A 12823-nucleotide genomic window follows, 5' to 3' on the forward strand; every position below is an offset into this window, starting at 1 on the left:
GCTTATTCTACTGAGCTATCTCCCCGGGCCCAATGTTTTTGTTTTTGTTTTGTGGTACTGGGGATTGAACTCAGGACCTGGCCCTGGTCAGGCAGGTACTTATGCCACTGAGCTATATCCCTAAATCCATTTTTTTTTCTTTCTAGTGGAACTGGGGATTGAACTTAGGCCCTTGCACTTCCCAGGCAAGCACTTATTCTACTGAGCTATCTCCCTGCCTCCTCCCTGTCATTTTCTTAGTGAAAAACACTGAATGTGAAATGGTACTGCTGTAGTTTGGGGTTTTGCAAGGGGAACAATACAGTACAAAATAATTATAAAATTATTTTCACCCAAAGAATTATACAAACTGTGCAAGAAATTTGTCCATACACTAAAAACCAAAGAATCTGACTGAGGGCTTGGTTCCCATGGTAATGTCCTACGTGAGTCCAGCTGAAGACCTGGAGCTCGTGACAGTGCCTCCTGTGAGTCCAGCTGGAGGCCTCGGCCCAGGACAGTGTCTCATGCCAGTCTGTTTCACAGATCTGCACTGGGAAGACCCAAAGGTCAGTGGGGAAGCTAGAAAGTCTGTGCCAGCGGGATGAAGGATCTGTTCTTGCAGGCTGAAGGATCTGAATTGGAGCCAGGAAGGGACATCCAAAGTAAGAACCTGAGCTCCTCCACAAAGTACCACAGCCATCCTCAGCAATGCTGAGGGCCTGAGTGCCTCTGGTGAGGAGGACTGCAGAAGCCCCATCAGGAAAGCCAGTGTGTCAAGCTTTTCCAGAAGAATGAGCCGTGCACCGTGTTTCCCTCCAGAGCCCAGAAATGATGCTCAAGGTGAGGACCAGAGTTCCCCCAAGTGAACCGTAGCCATTGTCTGTGACAAGGTTCTGAGTTCTTTCGAAGATGAGAACAGCCAAGTTCATCAAGAAAGCCAGAATGACAAGCTCTTCCAGGAAAACCAATCACGTCCAACAGCTTCTCTTCTTCCTCAGTTCTTCCTCTTATACTGCTGGCAACAGTCCTCAGGTGGGCCTCCCACACCCAGCACTGTGCTGACTCAGTTGAGCTGGGCATTTCAAGTTGACCACCTGTTGTCAATCCACCACAGCATTAGTCATATTTTAATCATAGCTATACCTTTCTTTTACTAATAGGTCAGACACTCTTTGGTGTGCTTAAATGGGTATTTTCCCACTTAGTCCTCACAAGTGCCTGTGAGGCAGGTAGTACTGTTATTTTCGCTTTGCAGATGAGGAGACTGGAGTGTAGAGGAGTGAGGAGGCCAACTCCAGCCACACAGCTGCAGCCCAACACACAGGATGCCTCCATGGTCTGCCTGCTTCTGGCCCAAAGAATCGCCTCCCATGTGGCTAGACTTGGAGTTGGAGACCTGGCGTCTATTTGAGACTGTTCCTTTTTCTGTCTCTATGGGTTTAGGCAATCCACTAAGTCAAAGCCTTTGCTTTGGCTTTCTAACCCATAAAAAAGGGATAATGGTATCTGCTCTATTTATCTCACAGGGTTTTTGTGAATATCAGATTGTGGAAGTACTCTGTAAAGCATTGCACAACCGGTTGGCTTGCTGGACTAGAGCCGACTCCCCTTCCAAACCCACAACACAAAGAAACTCAGCCAGCAGAGTTAGGCAACACTGGTCCCTGCAAAGGCCCATCTGCCTTCACTGAGCTTCAGTGGGGAAATGACTTGAACTCTGGTCACACCTGGGGTTCAGAAACTCACAGATGTGGTTGACAGAACACATAGAAGTCAACTGTAAGGGGGTTACTGGCATCCTCCACCCTTCAGAGATGAGAAAGGAAAGAGTTGGATCTTGTGAGCCGGACTCAGCAATAGCAACCAGCATCAGTGGTACTGCTGGCGTCCACTCCCATCCTCCCAGGACCCCCCCTAATCTACCACTCTGGAGGTCTGTGGGCATCCTGAGGCCAAGATGGGCTCTGAGTGTAAATAGGAACGCTGTCTCACTGAACTCTGTAACACTCTGGGCCCAAATACCCTCTTAGGAGTGAATGTGACCTTAAAGCCTTTTTGGCTGAAGCAGGTGGCACTGAGAGGCTGGCATGTGGGTTCCCAGCTTTTCCAGCACTGGGCGGCAGCTGGAGCTGACGCTAGCTAGTTCACCGCACCAGCCCTGCTGCCACACCTGGATCATGGATTTAGGAGAAACATCCCTTTGGGTATGCACAGAACACTCCAAGGAAAAGAGACTGCAAGAGCCAGCTCTGCTTACTTGAGCAAATGAGACCACGGAGCTGGAGGAGTTTTTGTTTCTAATTTTTAAGCACTGGCTAAGGAAGCATAGCCATTCAGGTTATACTATTCCAAATAATTATTATCTTATTGTGGGAAAGCAGAATTCACTTAACCTGGATTAAGTAACTAATCCACTGTCGTGTGGTATTAATCTCGCAGGCCTAGAAAGAGGGGTGCTGACTTTTTAAGGCAGGAAATAGTGTGGCGAGGGCTGGGGGTGGTGGCAGAGGGCGTGGGGTGGTGCCCTCTCTTTTTCATGAGTAATGTTTTTTCCAGGAGGATAACCTCCGGAAGTTGAATGAGAAAGCCCCACCCTTGGTTGCTGGAAGCAGCTTTTGTGCTTCTTTGTTCCTTTGGCTCTCATGATCCTTGGGTCTGACCACATAGCTGTGGGCAGAGGGTGGAGACAGAGCATCAAAAATAAAGGAAAGATGCTGGTTTAAAAACCTAAGATCGCCTGCATTTCAGAAATCATATGTAAGCCCTTCTGGGAACATGATTTTTGTTTCTCTTATTCTGGAGCAAGCTCAGACCTGCCAGGCTTTACTTTGTCTTTCTTTGTTTTAAAGTCTATGTGGTAAATACTGTGTGGTGTGAGAGAGTGAGTGTACCTGTGTGCATGTGTGTGTCTGTTCTGTAGCTTTTGACTCTTAAACTTTTTACCGGCAGCTCAGTTTCTGCAAGGAGGAGTTCCTCCACATTGCGCTTGCCACGAGCAAAGGACTCTTCTGCAGATAAGCATTCAGCATTCCCGCTACCATCCTGCTAGAGCTCTGGCCCCCTCTGAGTGGCCCCAAGTAAACAGCGGACTGATTGGTGGACCCCAAAGTGGGAGGTGTCATGCCATAATGCCTTTCCCCGGCTGAGTGTATGGTTAACACTGTGCTCAAGGAGAAGAAAGAAGGAATTTGGGAATCTCTGGGCTTATAATGGGCTGTCTAAATAGCATTTAAGAGCACAGTTTTATCAACAGCAGAGTCTAAATACATTGTCCAGGCAGTCTGTGGCATTGTGTGTAACAATCTAAATTACAGAGTCTAAATCCATTTAAACTGCCCTCGCCCCCCTCCCCACTTTTTTACAGTACTGGAAATCAAACTCAGGGGTGCACTATCACTGACTTACTCTTCATGCCCTTCTTATTTTTTATTTTAAGACCAAATCCAAGTTGCCTAGGTGGGACTTGAACTTGCAGTCCTTCTCCCTTCCTAAGTGGTAGGACTATAGGCTTACCACACCACACCTGATATACAACCCTTTGAAGGTGTTTTGATCTTTATCTCCTCTGACATTCCTTCCACATTAGGTTAGGCTGAGTTATGTTATGGTAGGAGACAATACCTTAATCTCTTTCAGGGCATCTTACATGCTATGACTCATTTACGTTACATGCCCAATAGATGTTAGTGTGGGAGTCCTACTCACCCTGGGTACTCGGGCCCTGGGTGGAGGAGCTGCTGTCATGAGATGTAATGCTGTCATCCCAACAGCAGCAGAGGGTGCAGGAGCATGGGAGCTGTGACTGGCTCTTAACTGCTTCCACTAGAATTACACACATTTCTTAATATATTTCACTGGTCAACATAGCCACATGGGGCCAGGGAGATAACTCAGTAGAATAGGTGCTTGCCTGGCAAGTGCAAGGGCCTGAGTTCAATTCTCCTTTCCTAAAAAAAAAAAAAAAAAAAAAAGCATAGCCACATGGCCAAGGCTCACTTCAATGCAACAGTAAAGTTTTATTCTAAGAAGAGAAAAATTGTAAGCAGGAGGTGGCAACTGCAATGTCCATTGTACTTTCAAGAGAGCATCCAGCTTAGTATGGTTTCAGATCTTACAACTCTTTATTCATGCTATGAAGTTAATCCAACAGAATGCAGATTTCAAATCATTTTGAACATCTTCCACACCCATGTTTTAGATACTCACCAAGTTACTTTGTTAGGCAGAGTGAGGGAAATGAAGCACACGAAGGATGTCAGAGCGAGAGCGAGAGAGAGAGAGAGAGAGAGAGAGAGAGAGAGAGAGAGAGAGAGAGAGAGAGAGACAGACAGAGACAGAGGCAGAGGCAGAGGCAGAGACAGAAGAATGAATGAGAATAAGAATAAATGGGTATCACAAAAGAAGCTCAAATTGCTTCAGTGTTCAGGAGTGACTGCAATTCCTTGGAACCTTTAAGAATGGCTTCAAGAAAATATTCTTGAAGAATGGGTAAAATGTTTTAATGTAAATCTTAATCTTCCTTCTAAAGTGGTCTTTGTCAATTTTATTTATGCAAATTATACAAATGGTTTAAAGATGAAGCAAAAATCTGTTCAGCCTGTAATCTTATTCCTTCAAAAGAAGCATCCTTAAAATGTGTGTATGCACTTGTACATACGCAGTACATGAACATTTACATACGTATGTATATGCACATAGGTACACATACACACCTGTGCAACCACTTTTGATAGTGGATAACGTGCCCGTGTTTGGCTGTCAAGGCCACAGATGATGAGTACGTTCTGCAGGCCACAAATGCATTCCAGTGTCCCCTGGACGCAGGAGCAGAGGCCTGAGCTGGAGAGAAGCTGCTTAGGGCTCCTGTCCATGTGCTGTATGGAGATGCAGTGGAGAGAAAATTGGGCTACGTCTCAGAGAATAGGCAATGCCGGGTCATCAAATCAAAACAAATTTTTAGTGGGTAATCATATAATTATTTAAATTTTAAATAACTCTTAAAAAAGGTTAACCTATTGGATAAAACTTGAAAAATACAGATAAAGTATAGACATGGAAAACACATTATCTCATGAAAGATGAAACTGTTAACACCTTGACATTTATATTTCTTGATCATTTTCAGTCCATTTTATTCTTCAGAATAAAATGAGATCCTAGTGTATACGCCATCTGTGACTTGATTTTTTAAAACGTAAACTATTATAAGGTCCTATTATTGAGAACATATATATATATATATATTATTTTCAGTGATAGAATTGCATTCTTTTATATGAATTTTATACACAGAAAATAAGAAGTTTGCTGGTCTGGCCAGATAGGTCAGCGGACTAAAGCGCCCGCTTAGGCAGAGCGCAGTGGCCGGGATTAGATCCCAGGTGTGCAATGCAGACCCCGCCCCTGGGGTGCGCTGAGACAGTGAATGAGACTGGGCGTGGTGGCACATGCCTGTAATCCCAGCACTCAGGAGGCAGGAGGATCACTACGAACTCAGTCTGTGTAGTGAGACCCTGTAGATCCTGTACTAAATACATTTTTTAAAAAAGAAAAGGAAAGAAGTTTGCACTAAGAAAGAAATTAGGGAAATAGCACCTTTCACAATAACATCAAGAAAAATAAAATGTTTAGGAATTAACCTTGTTTATCAATAAAATTTTGAAAAAAAAAAGAATTAACTTAACCAAGGAAGCATAAAACCTCTACAATGAAAACTATAGTACTCTGAAAAAGAAGAACAGTGAAAAATGGAAAGATAGCCACCGTTCCAGGATGGGCAGAACTAAAATAATGAAAATAGCTGTACTTTCAAAATTGTTATACAGATTGAATGCAATCCCAATCAAAATACCAACAGCGTAGTGCACAGAACTGGACAGTACAATGCTAAAATTCATGTGGAACCAGAAGAGACCTAGAGAAGGAATTTTTGTTGTTGTTTATTTTTTTTTTTTTGGTTTGTTTGTTTTGTTTTTTGGCTACCTCATGCTGCCTTAAGGGAAGGTTTGGTGCAGCTTCTGGAGCTGGGAATCGAACCGCGGTCCTGCACACCTGACTGCACTTGCCCGAGTGGTGCTTTATCCACTTTTTTAAACGACTAAGCTATCCAGCAAACCCCCCAGAAGAGACTTAGAATAGGGAAAACAATTCAGGGTCACATGGACAAAGTAGGAGACATCACAATCCCAGATTGGAAGTTATAGTGATGAAAAGCAGCATAGTGTTGGCAACAAAACAAACCAAGGCAAAATAAATGAGCAAAACCAAACCAAACCAGACTTGAGGGCCAGCGGAACAGAATAGAAGATGCAGAAACAACTCCAGGGACATTCAGCTACCTTACCTTTGATAAACCACTTTCGCTGGAGGAAAGACAGTCCCTTTAACAAACGGTGCCAGGAATCTGGTTTTCCATATCCTGACCCATATATCTCTTGCCATGCCCTAAAAACTAATACTGAAATAGATTAAAGATCTAAATATTAAAATAGAAACAATCTGTTGGAAGGTAGAATAGGTAAAACTTTTGGGGTCATAGGTGTAGGCAAAGGCAATATGAAAAAAACCCTTGTTATACAGGAAATACTGCAAACAGGATCACATCAGATTAAAAAGCTTCTGCAAAGTGGTGGAAACTAACAATGGAGTGAAGAGACAATCTGCAGGTGGAAAAATACTTTTGTCAGTCATTCCTCAGACAGAGGGTCAATATCCAGGATGTATAAAGAAATCAAGAAATTAGATCCCTCCAAAATTTAAAGACCCAATTCAAAAATGGGAATCTGAAATGAATAGACACTTTTCGGATGAAGCGTAAGCGCAAATGAATACATGAAAGAGGGCTCAGCGCCAGTAGTCATTTGAGAAATGTAAATTAAAACAACACTAAGATTCCTTCCCATTCTAGAAAGAATGACCATCATCAAAGAATCAACCAATAGCAAATGATGGTGAGGCTGCAGGGAAAGAAGGAAGCCTTCTCCTTTGTGGGTGGAGTGAAAATTGGTATGACCACTGTGGGAAGCAGGACAAAGATTCCTCAAAACACTAAGACTGGAGGTTCCATTTGACCTTGCTCTTCCCTTTCATGGTGTCTTCCCGAAAGAGCTAAAGCTACCACACCACTGCGATGTATGCAAACTCCTGTTTATAGCAGCACCATTTACCATTTATACTAGCTAAGTCCTGGAAACAGCCCAGGTACTGTTAACAGATACCTGTATAAAGAAAAGGTGGTACTTGCATACAATAGAGTAGTACTCTGCCATAAGGATAAACTTAAGACATTTTTAGGTAAATGGATGCATCGTGAGACCATAATCTTTTTTTTTTTTTTTTTCTGTATATAGGACAGGGTCTACAGGGTCTCACTATGTAGATCAGACTTGGAATGATTCTCCTGTTTTTAGCCTCCCAAGTGTTGGGATTACAGGCATGCACCACCACACCCAAATGAAACTATAATCTTAAGTGAAAAAATTAGGCATACAAGTTTAAATATCACATTGTTTAACTATCACATTGTTTCCCAAAGCATAAATGAGGAGCAAAGTGGAGGATAGATATTAAGGAGTAGGAAGAACTTGATGGAATCAGAAGGGGGACACGAGAGGGGGGGGGGGAGAGAGAGGAAGGAAGCACAAAGGGATTTAAAGAAAGAAAGAATTGAAGTAAATAATGAAAATGGAGCTTCTAAAAATGGGCATTAAGCCATATGAAATGGGGGCTTGGTAGGGAGAAAGCTCTGTGTGGGTCGTGCATGAGAGTTTTATCAAAACACAAAAGGGAGCCATGGGTGGGAGAGAGGACCTTTCTTTACCAGATATCAGAGACAATTTAAGGGCTGAAGAATAATGTGATAAGAGCTGTGAATTTAGAAGAATTTCCTAAATGAGGGAGAGAGATTTTAGAGCAGGATTAGACTGGAGGAGAGTCGACCTATGCAAGGAATGTGGGGAAGGGTGCTGTGGGGTTAAGCTTAATTGTGTCAATTCGATTGATACGAGGGCTGCTCAGGGGATTGTTAAAGCCCACTTCCCTTATGTGTGGGTGGGACATGCAGGCATCACCTTGGGTACTTATCTGGTTCCTTGCCCCTTCCGCTATCACTGTTCCTCTGCTGTGCTTCCTGCCCATGTGAACTAAATGTCTTTGTTACAGATGCCCTTCCACCACGCTGCTGCTACGCTCTGAAACCACCAGTCATATTAAACTTCTCCTACTTTAAAGTGCGGGTGTCAGGGACTGTCTTAGGGATGAGAAAGATAACTAATAGAGACAGTTGGTGCCAGGGAAGTGGAGTTGCTGCTACTACCATGTCTGACCATGTTGTTCAAAAGATTTTGGAAGCATTTTGTGGAAGGACTTTGGAAAGGTTTGGAGCTATGACCCAGAGAAACCCTAGGATGTTATGAAACCAGAATGCTGATAGGAAAATAGACAGGAACGGCCAGACATTGGAGGTTTCAGATGACAATGAGGGCTTCGTTGAAAACTAGACTACAGGACATAGGTATTACAATCTGGCAAAAATTTGTCCAAATTATGCCTGTGCCTTGAAGCTTTTCATGGGAATGAGCTTAAGGATGTGAACTAATTAATCTGGTGGGAGAAGTTTCAAGACAGCCCAACATTCAGCTTGTGGCATGGGCACTGCTGGTTGCTTTAGGTAGATTTATAGTGAAAATTCTGGACAAAAAGTAGAGGAGAAAAATTTGAAAACTTAAATTTTGGCTCAAAAGGAACCATATGTTAAATTGGGGCCAAAATAGGTATAGTTGCTGAAGAGACTGATGACATTGAAAAGAAACAAAGTAGTTTATATAGGGATAAGGAGAAAGACACATCTTCAGTTGATGGGAATTTAGATTGTTTCCAAGATTTAGCTGTTACAAACTGTGCTGTTATACACATGCACATATATTGCTATGGTATGATGTTTTTAATTTTTCTAATAAGATATCCAGAAGGGGGCTCAAGTCCACAACTTTTTTTTTTCCTTTTTGTTGGAACTGGTGATTGAACTCAGGCCTTTGCACTTGCCAGATAAGTGTTTTTTTCCACTGAGCCATCTCTCTGGCCAAGTCATCAGCTTCTGTCATTGCCAGTCTTACGGAAAATCTACTACTAATTTGGACTCATAGACTACATTGGAATGCTTTGGTGAATTCAGTCACCTACAATATTTAAATTACAATGGAATACCCTTCTCTGACAAAACTAAATCAAAAATTGTGATACAATTGATCAACCGTTTTGTATCTGTATGTTCAAAACAGGATAGATACAGAGCTGCATTCTCTTGGATCATTGCATAGTGAGATTTGTTCTAATAGTGTTTGTGGACAGGATATCATGTCTGCATCTTGTACAATGAACAACCCTAAGACAACAATACGCAATGTATTAATATTTGAAACTGTCTCATTGCTATTTGTCTCTCAATAAAATTTTTTTTAAAAAAAGAAAAAAAAAAAGATATCCAGAAGGGGAACAGCTGGAATGGGATCTCTAATTGTAGTTTTTTGAGGAATCTCCATACTGCTTTCCACAGTGGTCATACCAGTCTACACTCAAAATAAAATAAAATAAGCCTTGAGGATGTCTCAGAAATTAGTAACATATCACCTATCACAGGCTCAAAGATACAAAATTGTAAACCTTTAACTTGTGTAGAAAGTCCCTGAGACTTCTGCTCAAAAAGTGCCTCATAGATAATTAGTTATTCAGGATTTGTTTTCCTATGTGCAGCCCCATACAGATACTCTATGCAAGACTGCTGCTGTGACTACTGTTCAAGAGGACCTGGCTATTGTTTAAATTTATAGCAGACTTTGGGCCTGTAAGCAATCCTCATGTGATGCATTAGCATGCAGAATGTAAGAGTCATGAGGTTAGAAAGGCTTAAACCCAGATTTTAAAGGAAAGTCAGGCAATGTATCCCTGAGGGGACAGTGTACAAAGCTATTGGAATGACACCAAGGTTGCAATGGAGACTCCAGGAAGTCAAGCACGCTGGGGATGTGGAACATCTGCTTCAGGAAAGCTGCAGGGTGAGGATGAATTTAGTACAGAAGAGAGGCTGTGTGGGCTACAATCAGCAAGGCCAGAGTGGTGGGACTGCCCAGGTTCCCCGGAACTCATATGCCACTACCATTGCCTCAGATGTCTTATACGGAGCTACAGGACTTAATGTTTCCTTTCTCGGTTTCAGTCTTGTTTTAGTTCAATTATTTTCTGTCCTCCTATTCCTTCTTTTTGGAATGGGAATGTTTATCCTATGCCATTTTACCTGAGATTATGTAGGTTGTTTTTTATTTTTAGAGTTTTGCAGCTAAGAATTTGCCTTGAGTCTCAGAAGAGATTTAGTTTGAATTTTTGAAAGATATTGGAATTATCTATAATCATACTGCCCTGCATGTGCCTGATATCATCTGAAAATTGCTGGGGCTGGAGAAGAGATTACTGTAGTCTCTAATGTACAAAGCATAGCTGTAACATATTAGGTATAATTATTAGGTGTTGTGTTCAGCTGAATATTAACTGAGGATTAAGAAGATGAATTGGGTGTCAAATTAACAAGAGTAGAATGTGGTGGCTAGAGCTAATTGCACCAACTTGATTAATTTGGGAGCTGCTGCGGGGAGCTGCTGATTAGGTGTGTCTGAGTGGGATGTGGAGATGCGACTCTGGGTACTGTGTTTGGCCTGGGCCGCTTCCACACCCTTGTTATTCCCTTGGTTTGTTTCTCATCCCCTATGACCTAATTATCTTTGCTCTGCCAAACTCTCTTGGAGTGATGTTTAAAATAAAGTTAAATTTTTTTGTTTTGAGATAGGGTCTGGCTATGTTGTTCAGGCTGGCCTCAAACTCACTGTGTAGCTCAGGCTGGCCTTGAACTCACAGAGACCTTCCTGCGTCAGCCTCTCGGGGGCTGGGATTATGGTTGTGCACCACCATCCCTGGCCTGATGTGATGATTCTGCCTTGGAGACAGCCACCTATGGACAGAAACCCCTAAAGCCATCAGCGAAGTTCCACCTCTCCTCTTCTGAGCTGTGGGTGCTGTGAACTGTCTCAGCGTGGGAAAACTGATGAACACCAAGTACAAAGCCTTCTTTCCTCCTGGGCTGCCCTCCGGCATCCCCGTTGGCTGTCATCAGATGACTGGAGCCTTTATTACCCTGGCATGATTGATTGAACGGAAATAGGGACCACCGTGATGGTAGAGACGGTTGAGATGACGAAATAAAGTGCTGGATGTGAGAAACTATTATCCTTTACAAGTAGCATGTTTCAACAGATCCATTACGAGACCCTTACAAAACCATGAAAGCAAAATATTTGCAGGAATTGAGAACTTGTTATCAAGAAAAAAAACCCAAAAAACAAAAAACAAGCCCTAAATCAATCCTCTAGCTTCACTTGCCTTTAGTCAACCTAAAATCACTAATTTTGGAGGTCACACAGCTGGACAGTATGTTACTGGCTTCCCACCAGCCTTGCTGTGGGTAGCATACCTGATATATGGGCTGTGATAATTGTTGCTTGGGTTACCTGGAAGTGAGCTGAGAAAGCTGATTCTTCTTTGAGGGTACAGATGTCTGCTGGTGACTAAAATGGAAAAAAAAAGGCTTGGCATCTCTGCCTTCGCATTGCGTCTGTCACCTTTTCTGTCTTAACCTTCGTGTCAGCTCTACACATAGGCATGTTGATCATCTCAGAAGTGCTTTGTCCAAGACTATAGGACAGGTTTAATTTGGCTGATACTGGTTCCTGAGGACCTACTCTTTAGCTGCTCAAACACTACAAGTCCTTCAGCCCTGTCTAAGGGCCAGGGCATTTATGGAAGATGAGGATGCCAGCCCCAGGAGTTAGCCAGCAGTCCCTGAGCAAAGCTGACCATCTGTTCACCCACCAGGTACAAGATGAAGGTGTTCTATAGAGGATGATGCACCGGACAAAGATTCAATAGCTTCTACCTGGTGGTCCAAGTCTGTCACAAAATAAAATATTGAAACTGTCACTGAATATTACTGAATTTTTGCCTACTCTGGTAAATTGATAAAAGCTGCTGCTCCCCTTGTTCTGAAAGCAGCAGGTTGGTCGCTGTCTGAATCAATTGCTCTCTGAACCAAAGCCTCCATTTTGGCTGAAGAATCCCCCACTCAATAAAACGTCGCCTTACAGGAGTGCATGTGCTTGTAGTATTGGATGCAGTCTCATTTCTACCATCTTTGGGTTAAGAAAAAAAATCCATCTTACCATGTGAGGACCTTTGGCACTTGTGAACAGCTCCACTTTCTGTCTTTTCTCCTCTCTAGGGATAGGGGTGAGAGGTTGGGGTTGCATTGGGCTGAAAATTCCAAACTTCCAATTATGTTTCCTAGAAAGCACCTCTCAGCCACTAATAATTTCATTAGCATAAAATATATTTCACTGGAGGAAAGATAGCCTCTTTAATAAGTGGTATTTGGAAAAGTGGCTATCCACATGCAGAGGATTGAATTTAGAACTAATCTTTTACCATGTAATAAATCAAAATGGACTAAAGAACTAAATGTTAAAACAGAAATACTTAACTTTTTGGAAGAGAAAATAAGTAAAATTTTAAAGTCATAGGTATAGGCAAGGACTTTCTGAACAATACTCTAGTTGGCCAGAAAATAGTATTGAGAATCAACAGATGGGATCATAATAAATTAAAAATACTCTTCACTGAAGAAGAGACTACCAACAGAGTGAAAAGGCAACCTGCAGAATGGGAACAAGTTTTTTGTCAGCTGTTCTTCAGACAAAGCATGGGTATCTAAAATACACAAAGAACTAAAAAAAAAAAAAAA

At 42.4% G+C, this 12823-nt stretch overlaps 1 protein-coding gene across 1 annotated transcript in view; it reads left to right on the plus strand.

Moving 5' to 3' along the window:
* The first annotated feature begins 410 nt into the window (after positions 1–410).
* The window catches only part of Il24 (interleukin 24), a 23351-nt gene continuing 10938 nt past the window's right edge, over positions 411–12823 (plus strand). The window contains exon 1 of the mRNA XM_004641192.2: positions 411–467. Within this exon, the coding sequence (XP_004641249.1) occupies positions 411–467 (57 nt within the window). The remainder of the gene's footprint in view (positions 468–12823) is intronic.

The sequence above is a fragment of the Octodon degus genome, unplaced genomic scaffold (assembly GCF_000260255.1).
Source record: "Octodon degus isolate 3935 unplaced genomic scaffold, OctDeg1.0 scaffold00131, whole genome shotgun sequence".
NCBI lineage: Eukaryota > Metazoa > Chordata > Mammalia > Rodentia > Octodontidae > Octodon > Octodon degus.